We start from the raw sequence: 20,430 nt of genomic DNA, 5'->3' as shown, positions 1-20,430 counted from the left end.
ATTAAGTGTATACAATTATTTTCTTTAAACTGGGCAAATAAGGAGTAATCTAGGAACATGGTGGCAAGTTATGTTGCAGTAAAATGGACAAAACCATTGTGCATATTGACACCATTCTTTAACAGAATTTATGCTCAGATGCACTCCTTGCACTGTACTTTAGTTGTGAAAAACCCCACTGTGCCCATGCAGTCTGATGAATGGTGTGTGGATGCACCCTGGGGTTATCAGCACCCTGAATGTGGAGGTAATTCCAGGGATAGGCATTATAGGGTTCAATATGTACCTGGACCAACCTAGTAAACGGCTAAACTTACCATTTACTTCAAAAAATGCTTAGATCTATATAACTTTTGTAGATTTTCAGTATTATAGGGTGCAACGGACTTTTGCCAAAAGAAGAACATGCAAGCTCCATTTTAATACCATGTTCTGTAACTATGGAACCCTCACTCAATTTTGACCACTCCTCCTCTATATACAGCAGTGATCCCCAACCAGTGGCTCAGGGGCAACATGTTGCTCACCAACCCCTTGGATGTTGCTCACAGTGCCCTCAAACCAGGTATTTCATTTTTTATTCCTGACTTTGACAAGTTTTGGTTGAATAAAAACAAGATTTACTACCAAATAAAGTTCCCTGTAAGCTGATAGTGTGCATAGAGGCCCCTAATAGCCAATCTTAGCCCTTATTTGGCACCTTCATTAACTTTTATGGTGCTTGTGTTGCTCCTCAAGTCTTTTTGACTGTGGCTCACGAGTAAGAAAGGTTGGGGACCCCTGATATACAGTATAGGATCAATTATCTAGAATACTTGGGACCTAAAGTTTTCCAGATAAGGGATCTTTCTGTAATTTAGTTCAGAAATACTGCCTATTTGGGGTGCCTTCATTGAAGGGAAGTGACAAATGCTGTAACCTTTAGACAAAGCAATATAAATACCCTTCAGACAACAGGTTATTGTTCACAGGATTACAGTTTTAAAACAACAAAAGAATGTGTTATTTATATCATATTGATCTGTCATCTTAATGGGAATGCATCTATGGGTGTGAATTTCAACCTAAATTATTCCCACTAATTTAGCATCTGTTCCCTGGCGTTAATGCTCTCAGGCTGCCTGTAGCCTTCCTAGGCTAGACATGCCATTCATACTTTCCTATAGGTCATCGTTTTCCACTTGGTTTTGCCCAGCAGCTGGTCCTTGGGCTCCTTCCTGCAACTGAGAAGCAGCTCATGGTCCTGGGGCAATCTGCAGGGCCGTTCCCGCAGCACACTTACAGCCCTTCGGGGTAACCTAATATTGGACAAGTGAGCTTAAGTATACAACACCCAGCTAAACTTGGCATCAGCTTTCCCCTGGCATCATGTGCCAGCTAAATTTCCTGATAGTGTGTGTCACTTAGGATTGATAGGAGGTATAAATAAGATAGTAATTCAATGTAACATTTATCTAAAGGAAGTGCCTTACAGGGGGGTGGCATTGCGCTGTGTAAGTTGAATGCGAAGCACAAACAAACGGCATGTGGAGCTTGGCCTATGATATTTCACACTTTTATTCTAATTAGGGGCACCCACATGGCACACAAACAAACGGTATTTGTAGGGCAGTGGGGCAATAGGACATTTTAGAAGGAACCTACATTTTTGCCATTAGGGTAAAAGAATAGCAAAGTAACTGCGATATCAGGGCAGGCTGGGGTGCAAACGGAGGTTCAGCTGGAGGGTGAGGGTTGGGCATCCTGGATTTATGGAATTTTCAGGGTTGAGCCGAATTCATTATTTTGGATTTGTCTGAATACCAAATTGTACAAAAGATTTCACCTAATCACAAACTGAATCTGAATCCCCGAATTTCCATATTAAAATCTGAGAAACAACAACAAAAAAAAAATTGCATCATTTGTGATGGGGGATGCAGTAAAAGTAGGGAATATGAAATCTATTTCTAAGGTGAAAATGTATTCCTTTGCAAGAACCTGGAAGGAAGAAAGAATGCAAATGTTGCAGTTTGCCCCTGTGTGCAGTGAATGTAATAAATCGTTGTACTTATTTTGAGCAAAAAGAATGTGCCATAACATGCACGCTATGCGCAATTACAATTCACTACAAACTCCTTTGACATTTATCCTTATTTGCTGGAGAGCATCTCCAGAACATCTCCTATGAAGAGCGCAGTCACATGATTCAACACAGCAACAAGTGGCCTTTTTAGAATCCATAAAAAGTTGTTTGGGGGTTCAGGGTCTCCCAGAGGTAAACCATGGTCTTTATATATCCTTTTTCCTTGTACCAACTCTTCCTTCATGTTCCTGTCTCCACCCAACATACGGTTAATTACTTTTAGAACTTATAAACACAGGTACAGGTATGGGACCTGTTATACAAAATGCTCAGGACCTGGAGTTTTCCAAATAAGGGGTCTTTCTGTAATTTGGATCTCCATACCTTAAGTCTATTAAATAATAATTTACACATTAAATAAACCCAACAGGCTTGTTTTGCCTCCAATAAGGATAAATTATACCTTAGTCAGGATCAAATACAAACTACTGTTTTATTATTACTGAAAAAATACAAATTAGCAATGGATTTCTCCTCTCATTTTGCCCAAAAGATGTTCTCTGCTCTCTCCCATAGGATAAAAAGAGATGCAAAATGAATAGGGGATTATATAAGAAATTGTAATCATATTGAAGTATATTAACGTTTTTTTTTTATATAGACAGCACAATATGAAAGCATAAGTCTAGCTGAGCCTATCTGCCAACATCGGACTCATTTTATTACTTTGGCACTTTATAATGAGTCCTGATGCAATATTAAAGGAGCGCAGGACTAGCCCCCAGCATACTGGAAAGTATTACCCCTTATGTGTATAGAGGACCAGCTCTATATTTGGGTTCAGCGTCTCTTTTACAGAATAACTCTATGGGGGCCATTTACAAATGGTTGGATTTTTTTTTTTTTGAGCTAAAACTTGCAGAAAAAAAGTTGAAATTTACTATGTGCCAAAAAGGCTAAAAATCCAAATCTGACAATTAATCAACTAAAACCTGCCGATATCATGTGGAAGTCAATGGCAGATGTCCCCTCCCTTTCAAACTTTAAAGGTTTTGGATTTTTTTGGTGACAAAAACGAAAAAGTAGAGGGTTTGGTGCGACAATTTGAAAAATCTGTTGTTTGCACTTTTTCCTGCACAGACTTTTTCAGTTCAGACTTTTAAGTAAATGTCAGACATTTGTGTAAATTAGTTTATTTGAAATTTTAAAAATTAAAAAACGAGAAATGTTAAGAGTTTTAGTAAATGGGCCCCAATGTGTGTAGCAGTTTGGCCACTGGATCCTACGGTACATTCACTTGGCATTTGTAATGCGCAAACATTCAGTCGCAGGAACAGCTGCAGAAGATCAGCTCTGAGCTCAAAATACACCCCTTCATGATCTCTACGCTCTGCTTCTGACCTTCCCCTCTCATTACCTTATTCCCGACTACGAGCCGTCTCTTAGGCTTCAGCCTGGCTCTGGAATTCCCCACCACAAGCGATTCCCTTCCCTCTAAAAACTACCTAAACAGCCATCTGTCTAACAAAGCAGATTGATGCAGCCTGAATTATTAGAAGGCAACATCCCATACAAAATAATTACCTCATGTGTCAGTTGTTGCTCATTCCTTGATTGTAAGCTCTTGTGAACAGGTATCCTCTGATCCTGTTTTTTATTTTATATCCCCCATGTGTCAATTTCTAACCCTTGCTTGTTATAATTGTGCCGCACTGCGGAACCTGCTGGCGATATATTCAAATATAATGATGCTAAATATCACATTTGGACCTATGATCAGCAGTCCAGGAGCTACCTTAGGGTAGCCATATGGCTCATTACAAGCCCCCCTAAGCACACTTACAATAAGATACAAAAAAATGTGTTTTTCCTATTTGTAGACAAATTGGTTCCTAATGGATAGACAGATGTGGAATATGCTTATATGCTTCTGTGGAGGGACCATGGTCTCTGTTTTTTAAAAATATTCTGCTCAGATAACAGTGGGGGCGATGGCCAAGTTCAGACTCCCAGCCTGTGGCCTTTCATTGTTAGTTAAACTACAACTCCGACAGCAATAATGGTGGCCGGACGTTGCTGGTTTGAACTCATCAATGCAGCTGCAATAGGGCCAGAAACGCTTATCACAGGGAGCAGCCAGTGGAGTTTATGTGATCCGCAGCAAAATCATTAAAGGGCCCACTTGCAACTTTGCAAATTAGATATTTTTTATAAATTTCCACTTATTAGTCAGTGCCCCTTTAATCCTTTTACATATCCTGGGCTCCCCATACAGTTGCCTGGCCTGCTGACTATAGTTATGAAGCTGGAGAGTGGAGTTTTAGCACCAACATTTTGAGTCATGCCTCTTCAATAGCTTAAAAATCAAAGGGTGTTTCTAATTCTAAAAAAAAAAACCCCAAGTGGAGCTATGGGATGGCGCTCAAACTCTAGTAAAGAAGCAGCTGAGAGGCTGAAGCTTGTGCATCCCTGAGACTGATGTGGGAAAGGTAACAGAGTTCTATGCTTAGAGACAAGGGGTTACTTTTGCAAATGGATGCACCTTGGGTTTACAACACATTACATTTGCACCCTAGCAAAGTTCCTATTGGAACTGATAACAGCATAAACAAGAAAAAAAGAAATCAGTTTACATGCAGGTTTATACATTCTTTTGGGAAGTCTGTGTAATTTTATTGGATGCCCTAGCTTTATCGCACAGAGGGAACATTTAACATAACTGATTTGCAGCCAAACACTGTTCACATCAATAAATTAATTTGTGACATGTAGTGATATACATTCATTCATACAATAAAAACATTCCGTTCAGCTTAAAAACAAACAAACAATATCTTAAGGTTTCAATTTCAAATTGAAGCACCATAAATATCTAACTGGATAAAATAGACAGATTCTGTTTACAATCAGTAACAACGCAAACTTTTCCTGCATTTATGTAACACAATGTGCCCATGTACGGTGACCAGATCACCTGAAAAAATAGAGACACATCTAGAAAATCCAGTTATCGGGGCTGAACTGATTGCAATTAACCTTAAATGCAATCAGTGCTGCTGTGCAACATGTATTAATTAGACATGTCCCTGAATTTTCGAATGATCTGGTCACCCTAGTTCCATGTCAAATATATGTGATCCTTTGGTACAGGTAGTGTGGGCAGAGGGATTCCAGAAGACTGGGATAGTGTAAATGGGACATTGTGCAGTATCCATCTGCTGAGAGAAAAATAATAGCTTTGCAGGCAATGTGGACATAAAATGTGGCAGTTGGTTTAATTATTTTGTTTAAAGAATTAAACTGTGTCCAATCCCAATGAGCTGCAGATAAAACCATTTGGGTTGTTGCCACAAAAACGTCCAGTTGAGCCGATGACTGCTACTTCAGTTGGACAGATTCTAAAGTTCTGTAGCGCCACATGGATATGTACCTTAATGGTGTTGTAAACTAAAGGAGAAATATGCATTGAGGAAAAAGTTACATATTTGGCTATTATTCCACACTTCTCAATATCTCAATATCTCAGTACTGTGACAAAAATAGTGGAGGGAATGTGGACCCTGCCCAGAAGATATTTTAGTTCAGTTGTAGGTATTTCTGTTGTTGGGATGAAAACATTGCTCAGACCCTCATGCCATATGAAGAGAAAAACAGTAGGAAATCCTTGTCTCAGTCATGTTTGTGTTTCACATGGCCATCCATGGGTACATTTGGTGATTTGCTAAACAAGCAGATCTGGCCACAAAATTGAGAGATCTGCTCATATGGCTCCCGAGACAATAATCTGATCACATGGGGGGGCATCTTAAAGAGCAATCAAGAGAGGCCTTCCTGACTAACAGCTGACTGAGCACCTATTAGACATTGATCAGGAAAGCAATACATTTGGCCCCATACAAGTCAAAAGTAGAAAGCTACTTGAGCAGAACTACACAATGACAATAGCTGTGGATACCCATAGGGAATGCAAGTTGATAAAGCAGGTCAGAACTTGTCTTAAAAACAATCTATAATATTATAGTAATATTTTGTCTTTCCTTAGCCAGTGAAGAAGTAAAGAGGCAGAAGCAAAGGTAAAATCCTTAATTAACACTGTGATAAAGTCCTATGTTTAGGAGACCCAAAGGCTCATAAAGAACTACAAGCGCATATATGGCACGCTACAATGGATGCAAAGCTGTGTGCATTTAAATTCATTAAATGTACTTGTGCCCAAACACAATCTTATGGTTCCTAGGGAAGCCTAGAGTTCCCACAGGAGGCTGCATCAGTAGCCAAACACTTGTGACACATAAAATGAACGCTAACTCTGACCATGACCTGCATGCGATTGGAGAAAACGCTCACATGCAATGACTGGAATTGGAATTCTGGGGAAAATGCTGCACTATGGGAAAAACTATGGCAACATGCATTTGAAAACTGCACTTTACATGCTGTACTGCATATGAATATGTGCCTTTGAATGGCATGTAATGCTTGGCAATGAGCAGTGCAAAGAAAAATGTCTTCCTCCAACAGTAATAAAAAATGTTATATTAATAGGAATTACACTGCACCCCTGAAACATTCCCAGGCACCCTGTGTGTGTTTGGCCCTTTAACCACCAGTAACTGGGGAAAAAATGTTTCTGCATTCCATTGAGATGAATAGATAGGATGCAATGCTAGGCAACAAGGATTAATCATAAAAAAAGCAACTTTTAATTTGGCGATATGGAGTATGTAGTGCACAAATGACATGGTACTATTACAAGGAATGAAAAACCCCCCAATTACTGTTAAATTCACACAAAGTTACATTTGTTGGGGAAATTTTAAATCAGTAATTTCCACAAGAAGTTGTAATCTGCCCTAAAACAGACCTCAGTACCAGCTAGCTTAATCTACTCCTGTTAGTGCATCTGTCTCCATGCGCTGAAATCATTCGGCCCAAACGTCTGTCTCTATGTATTGTAACTGTTCATCCCATATGCCACACATTCAGGGGCACTAAAATGGGCACAATCTGGTTCACATACAGATGCCAATAATAACAGGTACTTGTCTCAATACCTGCTCCTTGCATTTCTGCATGGATGCCCTAAGTGCCAGTGCGTCTGTGCTGCCTCTTTTGATAATGCTGCTATAAACATTAGATAATGCAGGCAGAAATTGCCCTTCTGAAAATGACGGTAATTCCTGGGTTACCTTGGTGGTTGCCTCAACAGACACAACAGATTTGTGCTCAGTGAAAAGGCAAGATGCAACTTAGTGCGTGGCCACAATGATGCTGGGAAGAACTCAGCATGGCAATTTGAGTCAGAAATTGTCACTTTTGACTCTGCACTGCATTCCTAAACAATCCTTCATTTGTCTGTCTGTATGTACTGCAATCATACATTCCATAAATATCTGTCTGACTAATGATGAAGCAGTTAGATATGAGGAGCAAATAACAAATATAGTTGGAAGGAAGGCTCCCATTCTATAGGTTACAGTTAGGTCTGTAAATATTTGGACAGAGACAACTATTTTCTAATTATGGTTCTGTACATTACCACAATGAATTTTAAATGAAACAACTCAGGTGCAGTTGAAGCACAGACTTTCAGCTTTAATTCAGTGGGGTGAAAAAAACAATTGCATAAAAATGTGAGGCCACTAAAGCATTTTTTTAACACAATCCCTTTATTTCAAGGGCTCAAAAGTAATTGGACAATTGACTCCAAGGCTATTTCATGGGCAGGTGTTGGCAAATCCGTTGTTATATCATTATCAATTAAGCAGACAAAAGGCCTGGAGTTGACTTTAGGTGTGGTGCTTGCATGTGGAAGATTTTGCTGTGAACAGACAACAAGCATCAAAGGAGCTCTCCATGCAGGTGAAAAAAGACATCCTTAAGCTGCGAAAACAGAAAAAACCCGTCCAACAAATTGCTACAACATTAGGAGTGGCAAAATCTACAGTTTAGTACATCCTGAAAAAGAAAGCAAGCACTGGTGAACTCAGCAACGCAAAAAGACCTGGATGTCCACGGAAAACAGTGGTGGATGATCATAGAATCATTTCCATGGTGAAGAGAAACCCCTTCACAACAGCCAACCAAAGTAAATACAGAGGGTGCACTGCAAGCCTCTCATAAGCCTCAAGAATAGAAAGGCTAATTTGGACTTTGCTAAAGAACATCTAAAAAAGCCAGAATAGTTCCGGAAAAACATTTTTTGGACAGATGAAACCAAGATCAACCTATACCAGAATGATGGCAAGATTAAATTATGGAGATGGTGTGGAACAGCTCATTATCCATTGCTGCCAGTGGCACTGGGACACTAGTGTTTATTGATGATGTGACACAGGACAGAAGCAGCCAAATGAATTCTGAGGTGTTCAGAGACATACTGTCTGCTCAAATGCAGCTAAATGCAGTCAAACTGATTGGGCGGCGTTTCATGACCCAAAACACACAGCCAAAGCAACCCAGGAGTTTATTAAAGCAAAGAAATGAAAACTTCGGACAGAAAGGCCCACAAACAAACAGCAACTGAAAACCGCTGCAGTAAAGGCCTGGCAGAGCATTAAACAGCAGGAAACCCAGCATCTGGTTATGTCCATGAGGTCAAGACTTCAGGCTGTCATTGCCAGCAAAGGGTTTTCAACCAAGTATAAGAAATGAACATTTTATTTCCAGTTATTTAATTTGTCCAATTACTTTTGAGCCCCTGAAATGAAGGAATTGTGTTAAAAAAATGCTTTAAAGGGGAAGGAAAGGCTAAGTCACTTGGGGGTGCTAAAATGTTAAGCACCCCCAAGTGACTTGAATCGCTTACCTCGTACCCCGGACTGGTGCCCCTGTTAGGAGAAAACCGCACCATCCCGGGGCAACTGGGGCGATTCGCTTCCTCCTTCCGCCTTCCTTTCCCCTAGACTCCGAGTCCCGCACATGCGCAGTAGAGTGAAAAAGCCGACTTCTCTGTTAAAGTTCGGCTTTTCACTCTACTACATCCGCGCGCAGCGAGAGAGGAAGGAGGAAGCGATCGCTGCTACACCGGGCTAGTGCTGTTTTCTCCATACAGGGGCACCAGCCCGGGGTACAAGGTAAGCGATCTAAGTCACTTGGGGGTGCCTAACATTTTGGCACCCCCAAGTGACTTAGCCTTTCCTTCTTCTTTAATGGCCTCACATTTTTATGCAATTGTTTTTTTCACCCCACTGAATTAAAGCTGAAAGTCTGCACTTCAACTGCATCTGAGTTGTTTCATTTAAAATTCATTGTGGTAATGTACAGAACCAAAATTAGAAAAAGTTGTCTCTGTCCAAATATTTATAGACCTAACTGTATAATATTACTGTATATTCCCATCATTAGTTACTCACCAGCTCATGACACACCTGTTCCTTTACCAAAGCCCCATGATATGCACCCTCTTTGGAAACTTTAGCACATATATACTTATATTTACTATAAAACACATAGAATGTAAAACTGCTGTTACATGCGTCTCAATAAACAGAATGTTTCTGAATATAAAAAAATGGCCATTTGAGGCATCTCACTCCACTGGGGCTTCAGGCACATTGTGCCCCAAGATGCATAATTACAGTAACATTTGTCCCTTTGAATTAGTGCACATGATTGGAAACACATTATATTCCGGGTCCCTGTTGCATTGTTTAGTGCAGTCTCCCACCTGATGCAGGAATGGATATTTTCATCACCATTGAAGGGAATTTGCTGTTGCACAGTATTTCCCAAATCCCTGAATGTGAGATATGTTACATTTCTGTCATACCACTTCGTCTGACTCTAGGCCGTGCTCTTCATACAGAGTGTCCAGTATGTTTAACTGCTTCTGCATGGCAGGCAGATAAATGTTAAGGTCTCTCTTCATGGCATTAAAAAAACCTTCTTTATTGCCCTCCCCTTCTTCAATAGAAAGTGCGGTGGCAAACCCTTCATATGTTGGAGCTGCCCGCAGGGCCAACTGCAAAGACATTAAGCATATAAATAAATCATCTATTACTTAGCAATCAGTTCCCTATCTTGCTCAAATGTCACAATGCCCTGGACATTTTCTATGAAATAACTTCTGTACCAAAATGAGAATGTGTCTTTGCCAGAGGGTGATTAACCAACATAGGTGCAATATTACATGACTACAGTAATCAGACATTTAAAGGAGAAAGAAAGGTAAAAACTAAGTAAGCTTTATCAGAAAGGTCTAGGTAAATACAGCCATAAGCACTCCCAGAAACGCTGCACTGAGTTCTCTGAAAAAAGATTTGTTGTGTCTGTAATTCCTGTGCCAGAGACAAGCAGCTCTCTGTTCTCTGCTCTTTCCTGCTCCCCCCTCCCTCAAGAATGCTAAGAACTCACTCCCCACCTTAGCAATGTGGATCTGAGCCAATCAGCAGGAAGCTGGCTCATAGTCTTACTAACTGAGCATGTTCACTTGGTCTGGGTGTCTGTGCAGGAGTGAGGCATTATGGGAACTTTCTTTACACAGCTCAGCGTTTTTTCTTCCTGTTTGGCTTTGGATCTTCTGAACAGGTTAAATATGGGGAGACTTAAGGGCACTATTGAGAGAATATGCCTGCAGCTTGAGATTAACTCTTTACTAGCCTTTCCTTCTCCTTTAAAGGGTGATTGCCTAATGGGCCTCATTTAGGAATGGGAACTAAGTGCAAAAAGGTGCCATAAGTTACCTCACAATCTTGCAAAACTACTTGTAAATTTTGCACAACTTATATTGTGACATTTTGGGCATCATAAGGGTAGGGTTGTATTTATAGTTATGTACCCCATTACTGCTAATGCTTTCAAAAGTGTAAAAATGACTGCACACAAGCACAACTGGGTCAGGGGTAGATGTAAAATTACAGGGCCCTCTGTGCCTATGCACCTCATGACTTAAGGGGCACACTAGCAAAAGAAGGCATATCTGCTAGTTATTTAAGTATGATAAATATTGCCCAGGTTGTTTCACTCACATCTAACAGCAAACTCACTAAAAGGTTCCTGCAATATCGCAAAACAAAAACAAAAAAACCCCTGGTGCCTAGCAGTGCATTCTCTCTAATATGCAGCTGTAAAATATAAAGTACCTAAAAGTTTTTTTTATTTGCACACTAATCAGTTAGCAGAGGCGGTTAGTTTTTTACCTGTATTTGAGACCACTAGTGATTCACTTCCCTTTCACATCAAGAAAATGCTATGTTACATTTAAGATTGGTTTTATGTTTTTAAAATGTTTTTTCTCACAACACAGCACATCGGATGTAACATTTTATAGAGCCCTGTGACATTTTCATACATTTATGGAGACACTCACCGCAAACACTCCTCGTACGACCCAGCCATGATACTGACGTAATGTTTTACCATATGCATTACCTGCATGAAGAAAAAGTACACTGTTCTTAATAGCATCCCTTTCACATTAGATACACATAAATCATTTCATACCTGCAAGTTTTTAGCCATGTGTCAGTAAACAACTCGCAGTGGTAAGATGCAGTGTCCCTTTTCTATTTAGTCTCAACTTTCTCACACTTAACTCCATTCCATCATTGAGTCAAACCACAAATGCATGCATATTTGACAATGATCTATGCACCAATAATATTGTTATATGCTCAGTATACAGCTTTTGATTGTTAACATATACTATATGAGTCCTAAGCACCTTTTTTAAAACAAATTATTGGCTTAAAAGCAAAGAAAAAATGCATTTTCATGTCCACAAAGCATCTATTTTATGCTTCCATGCATCTGTTGCACTTATGGAACAGTGTCAGAGCTCCAAGCTCCAACTTCTGTATTATGCTAAAAAAGTTATTTTACTCCAGTGGAAAGCTACAGCAACTCCATTCATTGCCTTCTGGCGATTATTGGTGAATGACACCTTTCCAGTCAAAAATTGGCATACTTAGCCAGAGGCTGCACAAGGAATTTTAAGATGTTTGGGGCCACACCACATATGTAAAATGGCAGTTTTGTACGTGACAGGCTCTATTGGCATTCTACTTTCTTTCCTTCACTTTTATCTCTTCTTTCCTTTTCTCCCTTTATTTCTATTGTTGAATTTTATGCAAAAATAAAAATGAAAATGGAGTGCACTTTTAGCTACATCACTTAATCTCAGCTATGGAGCCAAAAGCAAGGCTCTAATTAATTCCAAGTACTACTCTTATATTTATATATTGGTTTTAAACATAAAACTGAATGCAATATACACTACTGTAGAGAAAATGGTAATGCACTCGACATAACACTGTGAATATTAAAAGACAAGGAGAGCACTAAGGGTATGTTAGTGATTGGAGAAATTATGGAGTCAGGTATGAGACCTGTTATCCAGAATGCTCAGGACCTGGGGTTTTCTGGATAAGGGATCTTTCCGTAATTTGGATCTCCATAACTTAAATCTGCTAAACATCATTTAAATATTGAATAAACCCAATAGGATTGTTTTGCATCCAATAAGGATTAATTATATCTTAGTTGGGATCAAATACAAGGTACTGTTTTATTATTACAGAGAAAAAGGAAATAATTTATAAAAAATTGAATTATTTGCTTATAATGGAGTCTATGGGCGATGACCGTTCCGTATTTCGGGAACTTTCTGGATAATGGGTTTCCTGATAAGGGATCCCATACCTGTACCTATGTTTTTTTCCTGAGCCAGTGATTGATTTAGGAAAAAAATGCACTGGTCCAGGGAAAAACTAATACAGTGCCACAATCTTTACTTACCTTTTCTAGGCATACCCCTTCAAACGTAAACACAAAATTAAAAGTTTTAGGTTTTGTTCTATTGTACATGCACTGGTGCAGTTTTTTTTTCTAAAATGATTAGAATCACTGGGTTGTGCCCAACATATTGGCACCTCCCCCCAGTGAATCAGCGTTTCTTGTCCTTTAAAAATAATTTCTCAGATGATTTAGGAAATGTCACTTACTTAAAGCTGTTTGAATATTCTTTTCACCATTTCTCACCTCAGACAGAAATTCATATAGAAACTTTAAACCTCTGGAAGGAAAAGAGAACACTGTTTAAATAGAGAAATTACTATGCATGGGTTCCATGGGACCTCAAACAAACCATTTTATCTATCATTATACTACTGCACCAGTACTGAGCTCAAGCAGTAATTGAGGGGCCCAGCAGTGTTGAGGGGGGCTCTATCAATATGTTGGCCTGAAAACAAAAATATCTGTCTCTTCAAAAGCAACACCAGGAAAGCCACTTTTTTTTACATAATTCCTTGCACAGAATGAAGTGATAGAAGCCCAGAAATCATATTATTAAATGACAGCTCATGTAATTTTGCTGAGAAATTCTCTTATCTTGTGAGTTCCATACATTCTGCTATTCAAAGACAGAAATGATCACTACTGGAATACTTAAACTGAGTGAGTTGCAAATCTGCTCTAATATAGTATTTCATAGTACATAATTTCAAAAGTTCCTTTCATAAATTTACCTGCAGCACAAGCTAAAGTCTGCTTGGTTGCTATGGGTTACTGCACTGGGCCCAATGTTCCCACTGTTAGTAAATTAATGCACCATAAACATCTAAAGGTCAATGACCCCAGCAACCAGAAAGTAGTTTTAACATGAGGCTCTATATCTATTGTTAGTGGTGGTTATATCAGTTATTTTTCTGTTCAGGAATGCTTTTGTTTATCTTCCAGTCCACTATCCAAAAAAACACAGTCACATGGTAGAAAAAGTCACTGCTAAAAAATGCCCATTGAGTTCAATGCCTTAGGCAATTTTTTACTGTTCACAAATTTTTGTCAAAAGCAAAATAAAACAGACACGCTCATCACTAGAAGCCAAACGTATAACATATAATATTAGAACAGACTGTCCACACAATTGCATATTTACAATGTAAATGTCACTATATGTCAAAGAATATAGTAAATATTTGTATTAGTAGCCATGTATTACACGATATAGCTTACCGTTTTAACCACAAGAGGGCCTCAGTTGCAGAGTTTCTTACTTGTGTCACATTTGCATTCACTTCATGAAGAACAATCTTTTGAAGGGTTGTGAACTCTTCCTTACTAGTGATGTATTTCTGATTTATTTTCTAGGATGATAAAGGAAGGAATCAGAGTGAGAGAGAAAAGGACACAGTCCCACTGATGAAAATTCTATACTATATAGGTATCTACAGTGGCAGACTAGCTTCATGGTAGGTACATTTACAGTTATGTATCTAGCAACCATGCTTTGATTTGAATGAGAAACTGGAATATGTATTGGAGAAGGCCTGAATGGAAAGGTAAGTAATAAAAAGTAACAGTAACAATGAAATTGTAGCCTCACAGAGCAATTCTTGTTTGGCTTCCGGGGTCATTGACCCCCATTTGAAAGCTGGAAAGAGGCAGATGAAGACGGCAAATAATTCAAAAACTACAAAAAGAAAAATAAAAACCCACTGAAAAGTTGCTTACAATTATCCATTCTATAACATACTAAAAGTTAGCTTAAATGTGAACCACCCTTTTTAAAGTGCTATGCAAAGGATTAAAAGACAAAAAATAATCTAAAGTTTACCAGGCACGGGACAAACAATCATCCAGTTATTTGAGAAAGAATTGTAAGACCGTAGCCCCTACCGTGGGCCTCAGTTTAGGTCGCTGGTGTGATTGCAATAAAGCCAACTGGCTGAGATACAAACCATTTGGCTAAATACCTTTTTGACAAATGTATTGTATAAATTATTGGCCAACCTGAAGCAATTTGATCAGATTACTATTCAGAAGCCAAGTAAATTGGAGACTACCTTCTTCTTGAACAGATCAACTAGAAGCCTAATAGATATTCTGCAGGAAGATGTTAAACCTGACAGATATGTAGGTTTCTAAACCATTAAAAGCAGGTTTGACCTTTCTCAGTCTGATACAAAAGGCATAAGGCAGTACTCTTACATCAAAATTGACATGAGAAAAATTCACTCTAATCAGGCAGTCAAATCAGTGATTGCTGTAGCACAAGAACACCTGAGTGGTGAAGGAGCGGAAATCCAGTGGTGCTAATGTAATGGAGTAGGGATAAACAAAAAGTGATAACATTTATACAGTCTTCCCATTGACAGCCGTCCGCATTTAATTTTTTGAATGAATAATCCCACATTATTTAAATGTGACTGTTGCTTATATTTAAACTTTGTGAACTAAAAATAATGATTTTTACACTGAAGTTAACTTTTAACTCCCAGCTCACCTTAATATTCCCAACAAAGTCCATTTTGACAGGTGCAAACACAGTGGATCCAAGCTTGTCTGCAAAGAAACAAACCAGTCAGTCATTATGCTCCCTATATGTCAATGTCAGGATGAACAAATTTTTTGCTTGTCTAGTTCACTCACACAGTCTAGAAAACAATGCATTTAAAATATTCCTCAAACAGTTAAAATTTATCTTTTGAATCTTCTGAATGAGGCCTTGTTTTGGAATTTGCCCCTAGGTAGTAACCTATGGTAACCAATCAAATGTTTGCTTTCAACATTCCACCTGCAGCTGGCTGAAAACAAATAATCACTGATTGGTTGCTATGGGTTACTGCCCATGTGCAAATGTGCCCAGTGTTTATAAATGAGCCCCAGTATATTCCCACACAGGCGCATTCCTAACAGGGCAGATGAATGATTTATCTGCATCTGATGCAAGCACTGTGCTCATGATGGGGCCCAGTTCTGCTGTTGTAAAAATAAACTTTCATTCACAAAAATTGCAACTCAGCAGAACACGGTGGAAGCATGTACTGAACACTTCATCCCCTGGCTATAAAATAAGCTTCAAGAACTAATCTGCTTTATAAAGGGCGAAGACACACAGAGCTACAAGTAGCAGGTACTTGTCACGGCTACTAAAATAGACAATGCTGATCATTTACTGATAACTGTCTTTACGTGTGTAGCATAGGCAATTCTCAGTATTGTCTATGGCAGCGTATTTTCTGGTGTTTAGCAGCTGTGATAAGTAGCTGCTACACTTAGCTCCATGTGTCTTCACCCTTATAAAGCTTAAGGATGTGGCCTTGCCACAAATCCGGACCTGCATATTCAGTGCAGAAACAGAAATACCTTTGATAATCTTAATCTGCTTGTTACTGATCTGTGAGTGGAAGCATGGCTTGCCAGCCCAGATTTTAGTTATAGTACACCAAACACATTACTCACCTAGTGCAATCACAGTGAGTTCATGAAAATAAGACAAACTAATTAAGAGTTAAGATACAAAAGAAAGCAGAATTACCGAGAACAGGAACAATTGCATAACAAGAGTCTAGAAACCTCTCTGTTGGAATGCCTTCTCCATCTTCCAAATTTATATCATTGAACCTGTAATACACAGAACACAATGTCATTTATTTGTAGCCAGTGACAATGTGCAGTAATAAGTATACAATATACAGCCAGTCAATAATGCATGCATATAAAAAGAAATACACATTTATGTTAATTACCTCTAAATGGGAGTAGAAGAACCTTTATTAACACTGCATAAATTTCAGTATTTTCCTATGCAGAGCCAGTATACAATTGACATATATAATCAATGATATATGATGATATAATCAAAACAACATTTAGTGCAATGGCAACAATGGAAAAATTTGTTAGATTGTGTTTTACAATCGCAAATGCAACAGTCCCTACTAATTGAGCCAGAAGTACTTTGTTCTCTTAGGGCCGTGGCAGACAAGGAGATTTCCCCGAAATCGTGGAAGTTTCCTCTCAAGACAACTTCTGCGATTTCTGGGAAATCGCGGCACCGCGTATGCCATCCCACCGGCGATTTGCATTCTCGCCGGTGGGATGGAATTTTGGGGATATTAGTCACCCGCGACTAATCTCCCCGTCTGCCACGGCCCTTACAGAACCAGTAAAACCAAAACTGAACTTTTTTTTTTTAAGTAAAAATTATGTGTTTGCTTCATAAGCACTTCTATCGTTTATAACAGGTGGTGATGGGTAGCTACATACACAGATTTAGATTGCAGGTAACATATAAACTGTAGAGAATACAATAAGTCTAATTTACAATGTTTAAGGGTGCTATGTGCAAAAAACTGGTGCCACAGGACTCTCTGCCTCATCTGTCTGACCTGCAGCTAGCCCCATGAATACAGTGCTGTCTGCATTTGACAGTGCAGTATTAATAAGGTGTAGGGGAGACACACAGGTATTAGGGAGTGGAGATGAATACTGGCTGCAACTGGGTCATGTCCTTCCCTAAGGGTCTGCCAACTCTGTGCATGCCATTGCTCCCTTTAGTGCTCTTGCACTTCTTCCCCAGTTCTTTATAAATTACCCTAATGGGTTTAGTTCTTCAGGTGACCATACACAAGGCTAGAAAAATAGAAAAAAGAGGCAGGTACGTGTTTACATTCTTTCACATTTGCAGACTAATCACTTACATTTACACAACACATTCAAATACCTGTGAGTCATTGTACTGAAAAATGTTTTAACATTTTCATCAGCTTCAGCACCTCCTCCTTCATCTTCATCTCCACCTCCTTCATCCTGCTGTAAGCCATTTCTTGCTACAGGTACCTCTGTCTGCTCATCAACTTCAGCATCTGGAAGCTCATTATTGGAATTGTTGTCACTGTGCTGTGAATTGTCATCAGGTGTACGCTCGCTGCCTACAAAATAAGCAGATTTTACTCTAAACCTCTCTGTAAAAAGCTGTGATATTCCAAAGCCAAAGATATATAGGTATAAATCTTCTCTAAATGCAAATGTCAGCAAAGACAAAGAAAATAAAATGACAATGAGTGAATGGCTGGAGTATAATTAAGGATGAGGTAAAAATTGATACCGATACCAATGACTGAAATGCATGAAGGTAGTCCAGAAACAATATACTGAGAGACTGAAAACTACCGGTGTAAATATAACACCATACTCCAACATATTATTGAAGGTTAAAAACATACTGTGAACTGCAGTCCAGCAACAGTTTTCTTTCTAAGCTTCCAAGGGTCAGTGGCACAAATGATGCAATGGGACTCTCTAAATAGGATCCTTCCTGCACTGTGCACACCTGTATTCTTAGTTCAGAGGATTAAGCACTTTTTTTGGCCTGCACTGAACTGACAAAACTGAACTATGTCTGCCCTTTTGATATTTCATTACAAAAAAAAGGGCACAGCAATTTTTCATGGTTAACAATTCTGCTTGTCTCACAAACTAACAATACTTCTGTAAGGTGTTCCTTTGCACAAAAACTCACTTTATTGCTGTACATAAATGTTTGTGGTAGGCAGTCCAGAAATATAGCAGAAACACTACTGTTTGAAAGCAACTTAAATGACTAATTGTGATTGTAGACAATGATTTTCCGGCTCTGGTCCTTGTACTCACCATTATCTGCAGAATCCACAAGCACAGATTCTGGTATTTCTACAAACAGCCTTTCTGTATGCTCAGTGACAGGTGCATCAAAATGATTTGCCTCTTCCTTTATAGAACCATTTTCAAGATTGTTGTCTATTTCCAGCTTTCTAAAACAACGAGGAAATAAATATATAAAACATTTAATGCAATTTCTACTTACATTGTCAAAACATATATAAATATATACACACATACACAATTCTACAATAATGTTGCTATAATCGCCATCGGCCATGCAACAAAATTATGTTACTCTTGTTAAATGAGAATTGTACTTTGTAAACAGTTTTCACAAGTGGACTCATTACAGTTAGACTTACAATCCTCGGAACACTAGGAAGAAAATATCCAGAACGGTACATTGAACTACTAAAGCCTGGATATAAAAACATTAATTAATAATCAATCTGATTTCTGTTTGCCAAATGAAAAATAATTTTACTAAATATAATTCTATGGACATAACTTAAAGCCAAGCTTCCAGTTTAATATTAAAGCTAATCCTAATTTGCCATTTGTTACTAACCTTTGTGCTGAAATATGGCCTGCAGATGTAGAATGGCGCACCTAAAGGGAAACAATACCATCCACATGAAACACCAGTTTGCTAAATCCTTTTATCAAATATTTAACATGCAATGGTTTTTGTGTAGCATGGGCAGTCACACTTGGATTACTTGGTGTCGTGAACAATGATAACAATCATGTACGGCAGACAACACCTGTGTGGGTGCTCAGTATTTGTAGTTTGGCTTGAATAGTTTACCCAATTTGACATTTACAATGGAAAATGGGTCTAAATTAGAAAGCATCACTGCTGTTGTTTTCAGTATTATGCAGTCTTCCAGATTTAAGAAACTGGCTCCTGACAAAGAATAGCCCGACATAAAGCATGTTAACACTGCAGACAATTCAGAACTGTCATTGTTGGCACAAAAGCATAATACACAGACATGTTGGAGACAGGAGGTGATTCTCAATTTAGAGAGACAGAGAACTTGTTTATTTGACAGAAAGCAGTATGTTATTTAGTAATCAGTAGGCACGCTAACAAGAACTCTCGACAGGTAGAGGCCAGATCAAGAAACACTAAATATAAAGCACGTAAACATGTATGCCCCTGCCCATATTATAAGCATGAAAGACATTTATAAAGTCTGGACAAACCTACAACCAATGACAACCAGAAAGCAATTATTTGCTTTTATTGTTCTCCCTGCAAATGGCTAAAATAAATCACTGGTTGCAATAGGTAACTGCCCAGGCAAAAATCTGCCCAGTCTTTTTAAATAAACCCCAACAAATATGACATTAAGGGGCACATTTACTAAACAATTTTGAGATAATTTCGTATTTTTTCTATCTTTTTTCTAACTTATAGAACATTTCGACATGTATGAGAAAAGTTTGTTAAAATTCCACGTGGTTTTCGTTACATTTCCACAAAAAAATCGTACTTTGTGCAAAGAATACGAACATTTCCACATTTCGGAATTCGTTAACGCTTTGGTAACACTTTCCTCGGGACTATCTTTTCACCAGGTTTGATCTGTCGAGTACCATTGAGTCCTATGGAAGGCTTCCAAAGCTAGACATGGAAGGCATCAAAGCCAGAAAGGTTCTCGTGGCATAACAAACTTTTTGGAATGAAAATATTGTGACTTTCGGAACGCAATTGCGATATTTTCGTACGAACGATAAAAGCATTTTTGTGAAATTTTAGAACTTCGGAAATTATTGTGGTTACTCCGAATTAATACGATTTCATGTTTTAAGTCCAGATAAAAAACAGATCTTAGTAAATGTGCCCCTAAATGTTACATTCACTTAACTGTTAAAGGGGCAGTAAATCCCCTTGTTCAACATGAGTTCAGTAAATAGGTTTCTGCTGAACATATTTTTAGCCTATTATATTAATAACAAAAAATCTTTTGCTATTTCTTGAGCTAAACAGG

General features: G+C 38.6%; 1 protein-coding gene across 2 annotated transcripts in view; it reads right to left on the bottom strand.

The window, feature by feature from the left end:
* Window positions 1-4,713: 4,713 nt before the first annotated feature.
* plekha8 (pleckstrin homology domain containing A8) overlaps window positions 4,714-20,430 on the bottom strand; it is a 38,072-nt gene continuing 22,355 nt past the window's right edge. The window contains exons 6-14 of one of the 2 annotated variants that reach the window (XM_012965568.3): window positions 19,002-19,042; window positions 18,443-18,582; window positions 17,514-17,721; window positions 16,326-16,411; window positions 15,291-15,349; window positions 14,021-14,151; window positions 13,009-13,079; window positions 11,376-11,437; window positions 4,714-5,512 (exon numbers count right to left, since the gene is read on the bottom strand). In XM_012965568.3, coding sequence (XP_012821022.2) covers window positions 5,444-5,512; window positions 11,376-11,437; window positions 13,009-13,079; window positions 14,021-14,151; window positions 15,291-15,349; window positions 16,326-16,411; window positions 17,514-17,721; window positions 18,443-18,582; window positions 19,002-19,042 — 867 coding nt within the window. In that variant the 3' untranslated portion in view covers window positions 4,714-5,443. Of the gene's footprint in view, window positions 5,513-9,445; window positions 10,029-11,375; window positions 11,438-13,008; window positions 13,080-14,020; window positions 14,152-15,290; window positions 15,350-16,325; window positions 16,412-17,513; window positions 17,722-18,442; window positions 18,583-19,001; window positions 19,043-20,430 lie in introns of those variants that run through there. The other variant, XM_002932787.5, reaches the window with a different exon arrangement.

Source organism: Xenopus tropicalis, chromosome 6 (genome assembly GCF_000004195.4).
Source record: "Xenopus tropicalis strain Nigerian chromosome 6, UCB_Xtro_10.0, whole genome shotgun sequence".
Classification (NCBI taxonomy): Eukaryota; Metazoa; Chordata; class Amphibia; order Anura; family Pipidae; genus Xenopus; species Xenopus tropicalis.
This window is presented reverse-complemented; position numbering and strand designations above follow the sequence as displayed.